This window comes from Hippocampus bargibanti, linkage group LG04 (genome assembly GCF_051943395.1).
Source record: "Hippocampus bargibanti isolate YZ-2025 linkage group LG04, ASM5194339v1, whole genome shotgun sequence".
NCBI lineage: Eukaryota > Metazoa > Chordata > Actinopteri > Syngnathiformes > Syngnathidae > Hippocampus > Hippocampus bargibanti.
Window position 1 is genome coordinate 33,968,480 of NC_142737.1, and position 15,076 is coordinate 33,983,555.

The window sequence follows — 15,076 nt, forward strand, 5'->3', positions numbered from 1 at the left end:
CTAAACCAGAAGTCGACTCGTGACATACGCCGGTCTGTTTTGTCTCGCGCGAAAAATGGCGGAAATGTGGGCTGTGTTAGCAGCGTCTTCTCTTCGAGGTGTTGCGCTCTAAACTCTCCAAGGCTGGTTTTTCTCTTTCCAGGTGAGTCTCCATCTTTTATTTACAGCCCAGCGAGTCGCCATGTGTGGGAATCGCCCACGGCCTTTGTCTGCCATTGACTCTCTCTCTCACACACACACAACGCATCGGTTACTAGTTGGACTTGTCCACTTTCGACTCACTTGAGCGATTGTGGCCCGGATTTGACCATTTAAATCCACGTGGACGCCTTTTAAACCCCGCATTTGGTCTGCAATTGGATCGTGTGCTACGTGGCTGTCCTGAAGCTTCGAAGCTTCTTCACACCAGCATTGTTGTGATGCTTCCACTTGTGCTCATTCTCGCATCACTTGTAATCAAGTCGTGACAAGGGATTACAAAACGTATTTGTTTTCCATGTGTGTCAAGTCAATAAAAGCACAAGCAGGCAAACTACAAAACGTGTTGTTTTCTAGTTTGCTGTTTTCTAGTTTTTTTCCCCCCTCCCATCAGGATTGTAAAGTAAAAAGCCCAAAGCGTTTTGACGTCACGAGGATGGCGCTTGACGTCACATTTGTTGTTCCTTGGACCAGAGTTTACCCAAAGCCCGGATGGGGATTTTGGGATGAGTGGACAATGATAATAATAATCCATTTCACTTCTAAACGCCTTTCAAAACTCTCCAGGTCACTTTACAGTCACAGCAAAAGTTTTTTTCTCTGGGTGAGCAGTGGCAGCCACAACCGCCAGCGTTCACTCAACCCAGGAGTAACTCAAATAGATACAACGCTAGCTAATAGATAGCTAGCTCGATAGCTATTAGATAGCTATCGAGATAGCTAGTAGCCATCTAGATAGCTATTAGCTAGCCAATAGGTAGCTATTCGATAGCTAGCAAATAGCCAGCAAGATAGCTAATATTGGGCAATGACAAGCAACAACGTACAAAGTAAAATATAATAATAATAATAATAATAATAATCCATTTCATTTAGAAGCGCCTTATAAAACTCTCAAGGACACTTCATAGTCACAGGATATTTTTTCTGCGTGTGAGCAGTGGCAGCCACACGCGCTAGCGGTCACTCAACCGGGAAGTAACTCAAACAGATAGAAAGCTGGCTAGCTAATAGAGAGCTAACAGTGAGCTAGACTGCTGATAGATAAGATAGATAGCCAGCCAACTAGACTGCTAATAGCTAGCTCATAGATAGCTAATAGATTGGAGGTCGTGGTCGTAAGTACGGGTGGGCGTAAGTCGAGTCGGTCGTAAGTCAAATGTTACCTGTAGTTGAATGGTTCTCATTAGAAAATTAGAAAGTAGAAAATGATGTTTTATGGGGACCTGGGAACGGCTTATTCTCTTTTCAATGGTTTCCTATGGGAAATTAATTTTTGGGATACACACTTTTCGCCTTACACTCTGTCTGGGAACCAATAGATAGAAAGCTAGCTAGATAGCTATATAGCTCATACGTAGCTAGCTAGATAGCCGTCCAGGGAGCTAGATAGATAATCGCTAACTAGCGAGAAGCCAGCTGGATAGCTAGGTAAACATCCACTGCGACGATGGAGCCGGAGAGACGATGGTGAGATGACACGTCATTCTGTTTGTGTGCTTTTGTAGGCGCATGTAGGTTGCGGCGCTGCCATGCTCTCTTCCAACGGCAAGCTAAAAGAGGACGCCGATGACGACGCCGCGCGCAACCAAGACGCCTCACCGGAACAACCTTGCCAGCCCTTCAAGTGTGAGGCTTCCTCGCCGGAACACCTCGTCCGCGTCCTCGGGTCTTCCGAAAGCACCCCTGAAAGCTCGCCCGGCGGTCTTCAAAGCGACCCCTCCCAGGTTTTGAATGACGCCGAAGACGTAACCAAAGAAAGCGAAGCCAAAGTCGCACCGGTGTCAGCCAATCATCACCAAAAAGATGACGAGGAGCGGCATTTGGTGTCCCCCTCGCCGCCGACTCCTATCTTGCACCGTGACCTGAAGACCTACAAGAAGCCACGACAAACCTCCGGCGTCAGCAAGCCTTTGACAGACGCGGGGGCGGAAGACCAGTTCGACTGCCAATCAAACGAGGCGGGCCCCGCCACCATCGACCTCGCCAACAGCAACCATTTCCTGCAGGAAGACCACCTCCTGGTGGATTGGACGCGGCCCGTGGTCCAAGCGCCCGGCGAGGGGCACCGGAGAACCTCCCATGCGGCGGACCAAGACCCCCAAGAAGCGGCGGACAGGAAGGAGATCTCCTTCGAAGTTAGCGAAGACGACGAAGACGCCGGGGTCAGTCCGGCGACCTACGACTGCAAGCACTGCGGCCACCGAGGCGACAACCTGGGCCAAATGTCGGCCCACTACCACAAGCGCCACCCGTACGTTCGCTGCAACGCCGACTACATCCAGGACCGCAACGATCGCAGCGCCACCTTCCGCTGCCTGGCGTGTCCCGTGGAGTTCCCGGAGGAAAGCGACCTGAGGAAGCACTACGGCGACCGGCACGTGGGCTCGCCCGATATTTTTACCCTCGGGCGAGACCAAATCCAGCTGGCGTTCAAGTGTTTCACCTGCGCCTTCACCGCCAAGTCTTCGGCGGCGCTCAAGGAGCACTACCGAGACCGCCACCCCCCGGCGAGGGCGCTCAACGGCTTGAAGTTACTCCAATACGTGTCGCCGCCGCCGCCGCAGCAACCGTCCCCCGCCCGGACGCCCGCTTTGGAGAACACCGAGCCCGGCGCCGCCTCGTACCAATGCAAGCGCTGCCCCTTTCGCCACAGGTCGGTCATCGTCTTGCAAGTCCACTACCAAAAAAATCACCCGTCCGAGGCCGTCACCATCGACAAGATCAAACGAGAGGCCGGCGCGGCGCCCACCGAGACGCCGGAACGCCCGTGCGCCGACCGGCCGAGGGCGACCGGGGACGACGGGAAGTTGAAGTCGTCGGGGCGCGACTCTGAAGCGCACGGGAAGTCCAAGGGGAAAGGGACCACGGCCAAAGTCTCCGGAGACGTCGCAGGAGGCGCCTCCCGAGTTCAGGCAAAGGCCAAAGACCCAGCGGAGATCCTCCAATTCCGGTCGGAATCGCCCGTCGACCAAAAGGTCTGCAAGATGTCCAAAGGGCCAACGAAAGCTCAGCGCGCCCAGTCGGAATCGAACAAAGGGCCGGACTCGGAGTGCGCCGCTTCCAACGTTTACCAACGCGCGGAGAACTTGTTCTTCTGCTCCAAATGCAACTACGCCAACCCCAGCATCAAAGGCGTGATGGTCCACCAGTTCCAAACGCACGACAAGCTTCGGACCAGCGGCGAAGCCATCGCCGACTACACCCGGGAGATTCACGCCCGTTTGCAGAACGGGGCGGCCCGGGCGGAGCAGCCGTCCTCTGCCCCCTCGCTGCCCCTCCCCATCCTGAACCGGGGCGACGAGCACACCTTCTTCTGCCACTTGTGCCACTACCGCAAGAGCACCGTGTCCAAGGTGGTCCAGCACTACGCCCGGAGGCACCACGGCTGGGCGGCCACGCCCAAACAGATCCAGTCGTACACCTTTCGCACTCTGGAGCTGCTGCAGAAACAGGAGGCCCCCCGGGCGACGGCGGAACGCCCGGCGGGGCCTCCCAAAGTCAAGAACCTCCGCTGCAAAGGCTGCCCTTACAAGAGCCACAGCGCCAAACTCTTCCGCCTGCACGCCGCCAAATGCCGGCGGGGAAACGGCGCCGCTTCGGCCGTTTTCAAAGTCTACCTCACGCAAGGCGACCACGTCCGCTCGGACCGCCGCTGTCACCTGTGCCGTTTCTCCCACCGGAAAGCCTCCGCCTTGTCCAAACACTACCGCCAGGAGCACCCCGAGAGCCGCCCCGCCCCGGATTTGCTCGGCGCCCGCTTACGGGAAGGCCGCCCAAGCTCGCCGTCCAAAGACGACGGCCCGGTAGAGGCGGACGGGAGCGGCGACCAGGCGCATTCGTGCCGAGCCTGTTCTTTCCGGGCGGGCTCGGAGGGGGAAATTGGCGAGCATTACCGGGCCGTGCACCCCTGGTGCCTGGAGGAGGACGGCCGGGGGAAAGCGAGCGACGGCCAAGGGAGCCACAAGTCTCGCCGGGGCCGCTTCGAGGACTACCAGATCCCGCTGGAGTCCCCCGACGGCTCGCCAAAGCGCACCGAATCTGGCCAGGACGCCGGCGCCGCCACAGAGTCGGACGGCGCGCGCGTCTTCAAGTGTCCCTACTGCACCTACGTCAACACCAAGCACCAGGGGGTCCTCACCCACTGCCAAATGCGCCACGAGACGCTGCGGTCGCGGGCGGACGCCGGCTACGTGGAGGCGGCGCGCTTGCACGACCGGCAAGACCCCGAGGCGCACTTTCGAGGCTACCTGTGCCACCTGTGCCCGCTCACCCACCAGAGCCAAAAGAAGCTGGAGAGGCACCACCAGCGCGACCACGCCGAGACCCCCCGGGAGGCCGCCGGCAAGATCACAATGACGGTGTTCAGGTGTCAGCGCTGCGCCTACAGCTGCAGCGACAAGGCGGCCTTTGACCGACACGTGCGCGGGAAGCACAAGGCCGGCGGACCGCCCGCCGGACCCCCCGCCAGACCCGCCGCCGTTCACCTCAGCCGCTTCCATTGCGTCCTCTGCTCCAATTCCTACTTCAAGAAGAAGCGGCTCGGGAGCCATTACAAGAATACGCACGGCCAGGAGGCCTACGGCAAACACTTTCTCCCTCTCTGCCAGTCCGAGAGGCCCCCCGAGAGGCCCCCCGAGAGGACCCCCGAGAGCCCCCCGGGCCGCAACAGGAGCAAGCGTCTGGTCTACAAGTGTCCGTGTTGCCCCTACGTCAACTCGCGGCCGCACGGCATGGCCACGCACTGCCAGATGATGCACGTGGACTTCCCGGCGGAGGTGGACCAGTTCCAACGGGGCGAGGTGGTCATCAGTAGCAACTACCAAGCGGGCAGCAACAACAAGCGAGGCTACCTGTGCCACTCGTGCCCGGCCATCTTCATGTCGCTCAAGAAACTGGCCATCCATTGCTCCAAGACGCACGCCGCCGCCCCCGAAGACGCCCCGCCAGACACCCGTCTCCAGCGAGAACCGCCTCCCCGGAAGGAGGCCCGCCGCTCGCTGTACCGGTGCCTGCTGTGCTCCTACTCGTCGCTGATCAGGACGCGGCTGGCGGCGCATTACGCCGGCCGCCACGGGAAGAAGGCCTTCCGTAAGCACTTTGCGCCGCTCTACCTGGGCGGCGTCAAGAGAGCGCCGGCGCCGGCGCCCGCCCCGGAGGAGCCGCCCCGAGCCCCCCCGGAAGGAGGGCGGTCGTTGTACGAGTGCCGGCTGTGCGACTACGCCACCTGGGCGCGCCGCTACCTGACCTACCACTACAACAAGACCCACCAACTGGAGCCGGAGACCAGAGACCGGCTGCTGATGGCGTACAACAAGCGCAAAAGACCGGCGCCCCACTCGGAGCCCGGTGACCCGCCGCCGCCGCCCCGGCCCGCCCGATGCAAGACCTGCCCCGACCTGACCTTTGACTCGCCGGCGCTCTTGCTCGCCCATTACCGCGACGCCCACGGCGCCGAGCGCCGAACGGACTTTTCCGTGGTCCACCCGGCGGGCCGCAACACGGGCGTGTACCGCTGCGCTCGCTGCCTCAAGACGCTGAACGGGATCAGGATTCTGAGCCTCCACCTGGATCGGCACCGGGAGGGGAGCTCCGCCCAGGGCAAAAAGAAGAAGAAGGCCAGGCCGGCGGTTAGTCGCCGCCTTCCTCCGCCCGAATGATCCGAGATGGTTTTGTTCACGTTGTTAGTTTTTCCGCACGTTCTCAGTGGTACAGTAGTGGTCCATCCATCGATGAAAAGGTTTCTTCAGCCGTCTTCTGTACAAATTTGACGGTGTCGGATGTTTCGCTTCTCATCCAAGAGGCTTTGTCAGCGAACTGGTCGTATCGGCCCTATTTGTACATCCCTAATGTCCAGACATGGCGGCGCCGGACACACCTGCTCTCAGTTTGGGGGGAAGCAGAGGACTATTCCCTGAGGCTACACTGATTACTATTGTCCCGCCAGATTATGAGGTGTATGACTGGCTTGATTGACCCCCTGGTATCACCTCATCAACATAACTAAGCCTATGTTGCCTAAGAAGTCTGTTGTCGGAACGATGATTGAACCTCACCCCGCCATGGCGTTTTAGTGAAGGGTTTTGCTGTTTTATGATTCCCCTTTCAAAGCAGACTTCCAGCTTCAGCCGACAAACGACCAGCTCGACTTACGACCACCCGCACTTACGACCTCCATTTTAAACATGTGATTTATACGCCTAGCAGGGCAACGTGCTAGCAGGCTAGTAACGCGTATGACAATTTTTGGCCAGCCAGTCAGCATCGCACTCGCGTACAGCAATCGACCGCGTGATGGCACCAGAAGGGGGAGTTTGCCGGTCATTTAGCCTCCTACTCTCTATTGAATGGATTTGGACTTACGACGGTTTGGTCGGAATGGAACTCGGTTGTAACTTGTCTCGTCGGATGTTACTTGTAATCGGTCGGGACAATAGAAGTAATCAGTGTAGGAAATAGTCCTGTGTTCCCCCCAACCTGAGAGCAGGTCATAGCAGAGTCTGAAACCGCCACGTCTAGACAGTAGGAATATATACAGTAAAGTCTGGTTATATCGATATTCAAGGGAGTCCGAAAAAATATCGATATAACCGGGACTATCGATATATCGATATAACCAGACTTTACTGTATATATCTATATCTATATATGGAGCGCCAAAACTACCAGCAAATTTTAGTTTGCTGATGAAGCCTCTTGGATGACAAGGGAAACGTCCGACGCCTTGGAAGAAGTCCAGGTGACGGCTGAAGAAACCTTCTCAGCGTTTGTTTGTTTGTTTGTTTTGGCCAAAATAGGACCCCGAAGAGCTTGGGGTCGACGCGGCGCCGGCAGAAGAAGGCGGGGGCGTGGCGGCGTGGCCCGAAAAGGCCGCCCGGCACGAGGCGACGGAAGCCGAGTCGCCCGGCGACACGCACGCGTGCGACCAGTGCCAGCGCACCTTCAAATCCAGCAACGGGCTGCGCACGCACCAGCGCAGCCACCGGGCGCTCGCCGCCATCAAGAAGCTGCCCGCCTCGCTGGCGCAGCTCAAGTAAGATGGCCGCCGCTAGGCCATGGCGGCGCACGGCGGCCATCTTGGAGATGAGCTCCACTTTGTTTTTGTCCCTTTGTCCAGCCTGAACAAGTATCTTCTCCACAAGTCCGGAACCGTCCGTCCTTACCAGTGCTCCATCTGCTTGTATCGCACCAACGTCTTGGTCCTGTGGAACAACCACATGCTGAAAAAGCACCTGGGTAGGTTGACGCCCATCTTTTGGCAAGGACATTTGCACTTTTGGACATGCACCCCCATTTCATACTCGGATAACTCCAGACCCATATCACTTAGGAATTAACTCTTTTTTTTTTTTTTTTTTTCCCTGAAAATGAAAGAATGACATTTTTGCGATATTAACTCATTCACTGCCATTCGGTACAGTGATACCTTGGCTTACGAACTTGTTCCCAGTGTGTGTGCATTCCAAACATTAATTCCCCATAGGAAACCATTCAAATGAGAATAAGCCGTTCCCAGGTCCCCATAAAACATCATTTTCTACTTTCTACTTTTCTAATGAGAACCATTCAACTACAGGTTACATCCGACTTACGACCGGCTCGACTTACGTCCACCTGTACTTACGACCACGACCTCCAATCCATTAGCTAGCTATTAGCGGTCTAGTTGGCTGGCTATCTATCTTATCTCTCAGCGGTCTAGCTTGCTGGCTAGCTCTCTATTACCAATCTATTAGCTAGCTTTCTATCTATTTGAGTGAATATCTAGATACCGTGCTAGCTATCTATTTGCTATCTTGCTGGCTATATATTAGCTATCTGGCTTGCTATCTAGCTGGCTAGCTATTAGCTAGCTTTCAATCTATTTGAGTTATTTCAGGGTTGAGTGAACGCTAGCGCGTGTGGCTGCCGCTGCTCACCCACAGAAAAACTGATCATGTGACTGTAAAGTGACCTAGAGAGTTTTGAAGGCACTTATCAATGAAATGTATTATTATTATTATTATTGGTTTGTGTCGTTTTAAGGCTTATTTAGTCGCAAATGATGTTTTATGGGGACCTGGGAACCGATTATTCTCATTTTAATGGTTTCCTATGGGGAATTAATGTTTGGAATGCACACTTTTGGCCGTACACACACTTTCTGGGAACCAGTGAAGTTGTTGAGTGGTTTCCTATGGGAAATGAATGTTTGGAATACACACTTTTGGCCTGATACACACTTTGTGGGGAACCAATGAAGTTTGTAAGCCAAGGTATCGCCGCATGTGGCGTCCACGCGCACGTTTGTCCAGATACCGTGATTGACACTTGCGACGACAAACGGGAGAGCGGCGCCGCCTCGCGTGTGGACGGCGATGCTCCCGATTGCCCTTCCGGAGCAACGTTGGCCAAAAGCAATGACGGCTGCAGCAAAGGCAAGTCACCTCGTCGCAAGCGCATCGTGACCCCCGACCCCCAAACTGCCCTCCTCACGACGGCGTTGCGTCATACCTGGCGCAGACTGGTACCTGGAGCCCCCGGAGGTCCGCCGACAGCTCAGCCACTTCACGCTGATGGCGCAGAACAGAGCGGCGACCGGCGGCCCGCTACGCTGCGAGAACTGCTCCTTCTTTTGCGAGGATCTGCCCGGCATGCGGCGCCACTACCTGGCTCGACACGGCCGCAAGCTGTTGGCGTGCAAGGACTGCCGCTTCTTCACAGGCTTAAAGTCAGTCCGCCCGCAAACGGCGTCGCGCACAACCCCGCTCCGAGCTCGTCCGTCACCGCCCCCAAAAAAAATGGCGTGGGTCGCAAAGGTCCAGAGCGCTCAGTGAGCCAAAACAACATGGCCGCCATTCAACAAAAAGTCCTTGGATTGGATTGGATGTACCTCTATTGGTCTCGCAGTGGAGAAATGGACATTTGGCTGCAGCAAACTTATATGAAAGGAAGGAAGGAAGGAAAGAAAGAAGTAGAAAAGCAAAATACAGGAGCTGCTGTAAAGGCAGCCACTCTCGCGGCGCCGTCTTGAAGTCAACAAAAATACATGACAAATGATAGAACAACACAAAAACACATTCGTCAGCACTTGCTGTACCCTTTTTGTGACATGAAGCGGTTCGAGATGGTAGAGAAGCGCATGAAAGTGTCCTTTTCACCAGTGGATCAGGGACGTCATGGCGAAAACCTGCACACATCTGCTACAAGCTAACGGTTGAAAGCAGACAGACATGAAGCATCCGTTGACCAAAAGTGATTGTCCCACGTCGATCCGCTTCAATTCCAAGCTGCGACAGTTCCACAAGCCCTATGCTAACGTTAGCATCAATATACTTCTGTGAGAGGCAGCGGAATGCAAGCGTTTAGGCTAGCTAGCAGTAACTTTGCGGATGGAGCCGGCAAATTCACTTTTATTCCGATCATTTGGCTCGATTTTTACCAATCATGAGGAACAAACATTCATATTCATGCTGGCTATTATCACAAAGTTGTTTTTTCAATAATATATTCTGACATTTTGTTGAAATCGCAGATATATATACTAATATATATATATATATTAGTGATGGGAATTCCGGCTCTTTGGAGAGAGCCGCTTCTTTTGGCTCGGCTCTCTAGAAAGATCCGGCTCTATTGGCTCCTAAATGGCTCCTCAGTTTTTTGTGACTTAAATTAATTAACTCCCCAAAATCATGTCAAATTATGTGAAGAACGAATGCACTATATCAAATGTTTGTATTGATATGGCTTGATTTCTATGTGCCCAGAGTGAGCGGATGCTAACTTTGACTTTCGCTGCGGTGACTCTGGTCTGATGATCAGCTGTCGCTCATTTGCTTTTCATATTCATAATGCTATCATGCCAACTAGTCAAAAATATCATCATAGAATAATAATAGCAGCATAATGTGATGCCGTTTGTCCACCTGTCTAGCCTAAGTAGCCCCCCCCCCCTTCTCCTCACTGCTGCCTGTGTGTGTGTGTGTGTGTGTGTGTGTGTGTGTGTGTGTGTGTGTGTGTGTGTGTGTGTGTGTGTGTGTCGTTGTCCCCTTCCTCGTTTCCGGCTCCTTGCTAGGAAGCGTCTCTCTTGGTTCACTTTCGAGATCCGGCTCGTTCGCGAATGACACATCACTACGATCCGCATCTTTTTGTTGCCGTCGTAGTGATGCGTGCGTGTCGTCCCCCCCCCCCCCCTCCCCCTCCCCCCCAGGAGAGCGTTGCGGGTGCACGTGGACGCCGATCATTCGGGCTGGCGTCAGGAAGCGCCCCCGCCGGAGGGCCTGCGCTGCCCTTTCTGCCTCTACCAAAGCAGCGACAAGAACCGCATGATCGACCACGTGGTGCTGCATCGCGGTACGTGTGTGCCGTCGCTGCCGTGACCTTTGACCCCCTCCCCCCATGGCGCTCACCTACGCGATTGCGACCTCGCCAGAGGAGCGCGTGGTCCCCATGGAGGTGCGTCGGGCCAAGCTGTCGCGTTACCTCGGCGGCCTGGTTTTCCGCTGCCACGCGTGCACCTTCAGCAGCGGCAGCGCCGACAACCTGCGCTGGCACGCCGCCAAGCACCGGCGCCGCGCGCCGTACCGATGCCGCCTCTGCTACTTTGACTGCGCCCGGCTAGCCGACCTGGAGGCGCACCTGTGCGCCAAGCATCAGGTGAGCGGCCGCTTGACTTTGACAAGTGAGCAAAAGCGGTCTTGTTTTCTTCTGGGTTCTATCGTCATGGTGATCTGGTCATGGTGAACCAGAAGAAGCCTTTTGTTTGCCCCCGCCCACGACGTTGCAATGCCTTTTCCCGCCTGCAGGTGATGAGGAACCACGAACTGGTGGGCCAAGTCATCCTGGAGCAACTGGAACAGGAGCAGGAGCAAACGGAGGAACACGAGGCCGACCTTGACAAGGTCACAGACTTTTTGAAGGAAAGGCCGCTTGGTGGGAAGAAGGCCTCGCCGGAACCAAGCCAGACGGACGCTCTCCAACGACAAGGTCAAAACCATGCGAAGGATGGTTCTCCTGCCAAGAACCATGCGGAGAGCAAAGAGGAGGAGGCGGCGTCATCCCACGAGCAAGCCGAGAAAGGCGACCAAAAAGGCTCAAAAGTGCAAAATGAGAGCGGCGCCGCCAAAGGGGAGGAGCCTCACGCCGGCTCCGCCCACGTGGTCGAGAAGACCCTCCCGAGGGAAATGTCGCCCTGGCTTCCGGGCCACAAGACGCCCAAAAGGAACTTCTGTCAAGCGCTCGAGGAGGACGACGGCGCAGGCCGCCGAGGGCGCAAGCGGCTCAAGATGGACGACGGATCTCAGCTGCAAGGTAAAAAGGGAGCCCGAAAGGGCCTTTCTTCACCTTTACGGCAAATCGAACGAGTCGCCACTGAATCGCACGCTCGTCCTCAAACAATTAGTGGGGGGAACTGCGGCTCTTTGCAGAGAGCCGCTTCTTTTGGCTCGGCTCACTAAAAAGATTCGGCTCTTTTTGTCTCCCAAATGGCTCCTCAGTGTTTTTGTTGCTTAAATTAATTAACTACCAAAAACCATGTACAATTATGTGAAAGAAGAATTTCTCATGTAAAAAAATACACTATATCAAATATTTGTATTTATATTGGAACTCCACCTCCTTTCAGAGCTCACTCAAAAGATCCGGCTCTTTTGGCTCTCAAATGGCCCCTCAGGTTTTTTTTTGTTGTTGCTTAAATTAATTAAGTACTAAAAAATCATGTAAAATTATATGAAAAACGAATTACTCATGTAAAAAAATACACTATATCAAATATTTGTATTGACAGTGAGACCTCAACTTATGAACGCCTTATAATATGAACTTTTCATCACACGAACGTCAAATTTATGAAAATTAAGCCTTATAATAAGCACTATTTTCATAATACACACCCACCACGGCCGGTCCATCAAGCACACGACCTTCGGATCTGTCGAAAGTGATCTTTGGCAGAAGCACACGACCGAACAGCGCTCCAGCCGGCGCTACGTTCCACCCCCTCTCTCTGAATTCACACGTCCATCGCCTACTTGGAGCTTTTTGCAGATAATTTTACTGTTATGGGACCGGAAAATAAACACCACAGGCTGGTGTTCAGCCTCAGTTCAAATGTGGTGCGTTACTATGAATAAATTGAAGAAACTACCAGCCGTACACGTCTACTCTGCTCTGCTCTGTTTGTCATCCAAGACTTGGGCTGCGTTCAGGTTCCAGAATAGCGCACGACTTCTTAAGACTCTAGGCTGTTTGGAAAGCATTGTCTAAGTGAATGAGCGGTGACAAACACTCGCCGACGTTTTTGCGTTGCTACACTTGAACGCACCCCCCTGTCAAGATGCGATAGAAGTGATTGTGATTGGCTAAAGGGGAGAGTCATGTGTCACGGTAAGCCAATCAGAGCTAGTGTTTTCACACACACCGGAACAGCGTGTCAATAGTCACGTGCGAGTTGACAGCTCGGGCGGGGCTGCCGCTCGCGACGCTTCAATTTCATTTCATTTCAACGAGTCACTGTCACCTCACAAGTGACATGTTTACGACCAAAGTGCATCGCTATGTCTTGTGCTCCAAAAGTTTGCTTTGCACCAGGTGATTGTTAGACGCGAGCGCGCCATTTTATTCGCCCCGCCCGCCTTCTTTTGTCGCGTTTTATTCCGCGTCCGTGGAATCATCGGACTCGCGCCTTTTGTTGTCATAAAATCTCTGGCGTCACCTACGGGACTCCAAGTGACTGCAGATGACATGGAGGAGCTTGTTGCTGACCATAATGAGGTCATCAACGCAGAGAATTTGATTTGCCTTCAAGAGGACAAGCAGAAGCAGGCCATTCAACAGTTGATGTGCAGGCTTTTACTGAATAGTTCCATCCAGAAAAGGCGATAAGAGTCATCAACACGATGAATGATCATGTGATGCCTCAGTTTCGTAAGACCTTACAAGTCAGAAAGCAACAGGTGTCAATTAAGAGCCATCAATGACCACCGCAAATGTAAATAAAGTGACTTTATTATACCATGCAGTGTATTTCTTTCATTACAATACAATAGCACATTTATTATACATAGGATAAGATATGCTGTGTGTAGTTTTAAGGCTTATTTAGTTGAAAAGTATATTTTATGGAAACCCGGGAACGGATTATTCCCATTTTAATGGTTTCCTATGGGAATTTTTTTTTTGAGATACACACTGTTAGCCTTACACACTCTGTCTGGGAACCAATGAAGTTCGTAAGTTGAGGTCTCACTGTATATTGGAACTCCACCTCCTTTCAGAGCTCACTCAAAAGATCCGGCTCTTTTGGCTCACAAACGGCCCCTCAGGTTTTTTTTTTGTTGCTTAAATTAATTAACTACTAAAAAATGATGTAAAATTATGTGAAAAACGAATTACTCGTGTAAAAAATACACCACATCAAATATTTTTATTTATATGGGCCTCCGGCTCTTTTCAGAGAGCCAGTTCTTTTGGATGGCTCACAAAAAAGATCCGGCTCTTTTGGCTCTCAAATGGCCCCTCAGGTTTTTTTTTGTTGTTGCTTAAATTAATTAACTACTAAAAAATCATGTAAAATTATATGAAAAATGAATTACTCGTGTAAAAAAATACACTATATCAAATATTTGTATTTATATGGCTTGCTTTATATGTGCACAGAGTTAGTGGATGCTAACTTTGACTTTCCCTGTGGTGACTCTGGTCTGATGATCAGCTGTCACTCATTTGCTTTTCATATTCTTAATGCTATCATGCCAACTAGTAAAATTGATAATAATTGAATAATAATAATAAGAGCATAATGTGTGTCCAGTGTACCTGTCTACACTGTCGTGATGGGAATTGCGGCTCTTTTCAGATTCTGGTATGATTCTTTTAGAAAGCCCGACCGACAGAAGGAGCCGCTCCGTCCATCCATCCATCCGCGTCCTATTCCTATCTAGCTAGCTACCTCGCTGGCTATCTATTTGCTATCTGGCTAGCTATCTATCTCACTGACTAACTCGCTGGCTATCTAGCTCGCTACCTAGCTGGCTATCTATTTGCTATCTATTAGCTATCTGCTAGCTAGCTATGTAGCTGGCTATCTATTAGCTATATGGCGATCTAGCTAGTTAGCTAACTGTCTAGCTGGCTATCTATTAGCTATCTGTTGGCTATCTAGCTAGCTTTCTATCTAGTTGAGTTACTTTTGGGTTGAGTGAACTCTGGTGTGCCGCCGCTCACCCGCAGAAAAACTGATCCTGCGACTGTAAAGTGACCATGAGAGTTTTGAAAGGTGCTTATAAATGAAATAGATTATTATTATTAGCTATATGGCTGGCTATTTCTCTATCTAGCTAGCTATCTGTCTGTCTAGATATCTATTAGCTATCTATTGGCTATGTATTAGCTAGCTAGCTTTCTATCTATTTGAGTTACTTCTGCGTTGAGTGAACGTTGGCGCGTGTGGCTGCCGCTGCTCACCCACAGTTGTTGTTGTTGTTTTTTTTTTGGTGCTCCAACATGTTTAAACAGCACGTGTGATAAACTTGTCAATCAGATGTTTGATGGATGTCTTGTCTTGTCTTTCTTTTTGTGGTTGCGGCAGGTGTGGACGTGACGTTGGACGTGACGTTTCCTTGCAGCCTGTGTGGCCGAAACCTCCCAAGCAAAGAAGAGATGCAGCGTCACGCGTCTCGTCACGGAATGTAGCCCGCCAACATCGACAACTACACCTTTCACATTTCTCACGTCCTCCCGTGGGGAAGAAAAAAAATAAAAATAAAAAAATTACCTTTTTCTACATTTGAGTCATTTTCAAAAGGTTTAGTTTTTTTAAGACACTTTGTTTTGGTGGATCGTTTCAATAAAACTTTGGAAAACTGTTGTTCAATGTCCTTTCGTGCTTTTTTTTCTC

The 15,076-nt window shown here is 52.2% G+C and overlaps 1 protein-coding gene across 1 annotated transcript; it reads left to right on the top strand.

Moving 5' to 3' along the window:
• Positions 1–15,046, top strand: LOC148899867 (zinc finger protein 462-like). Its single transcript, XM_088995377.1, has 10 exons — positions 1–142; positions 1,707–5,828; positions 6,996–7,231; positions 7,316–7,434; positions 8,493–8,615; positions 8,701–8,908; positions 10,391–10,533; positions 10,613–10,836; positions 10,986–11,490; positions 14,768–15,046. Exons 2-10 carry the CDS (start codon positions 1,731–1,733, stop codon positions 14,869–14,871), a joined length of 5,760 nt encoding a protein of 1,919 aa, XP_088851503.1. The 5' UTR covers positions 1–142; positions 1,707–1,730; the 3' UTR covers positions 14,872–15,046.
• The last annotated feature ends 30 nt before the right edge of the window (positions 15,047–15,076 follow it).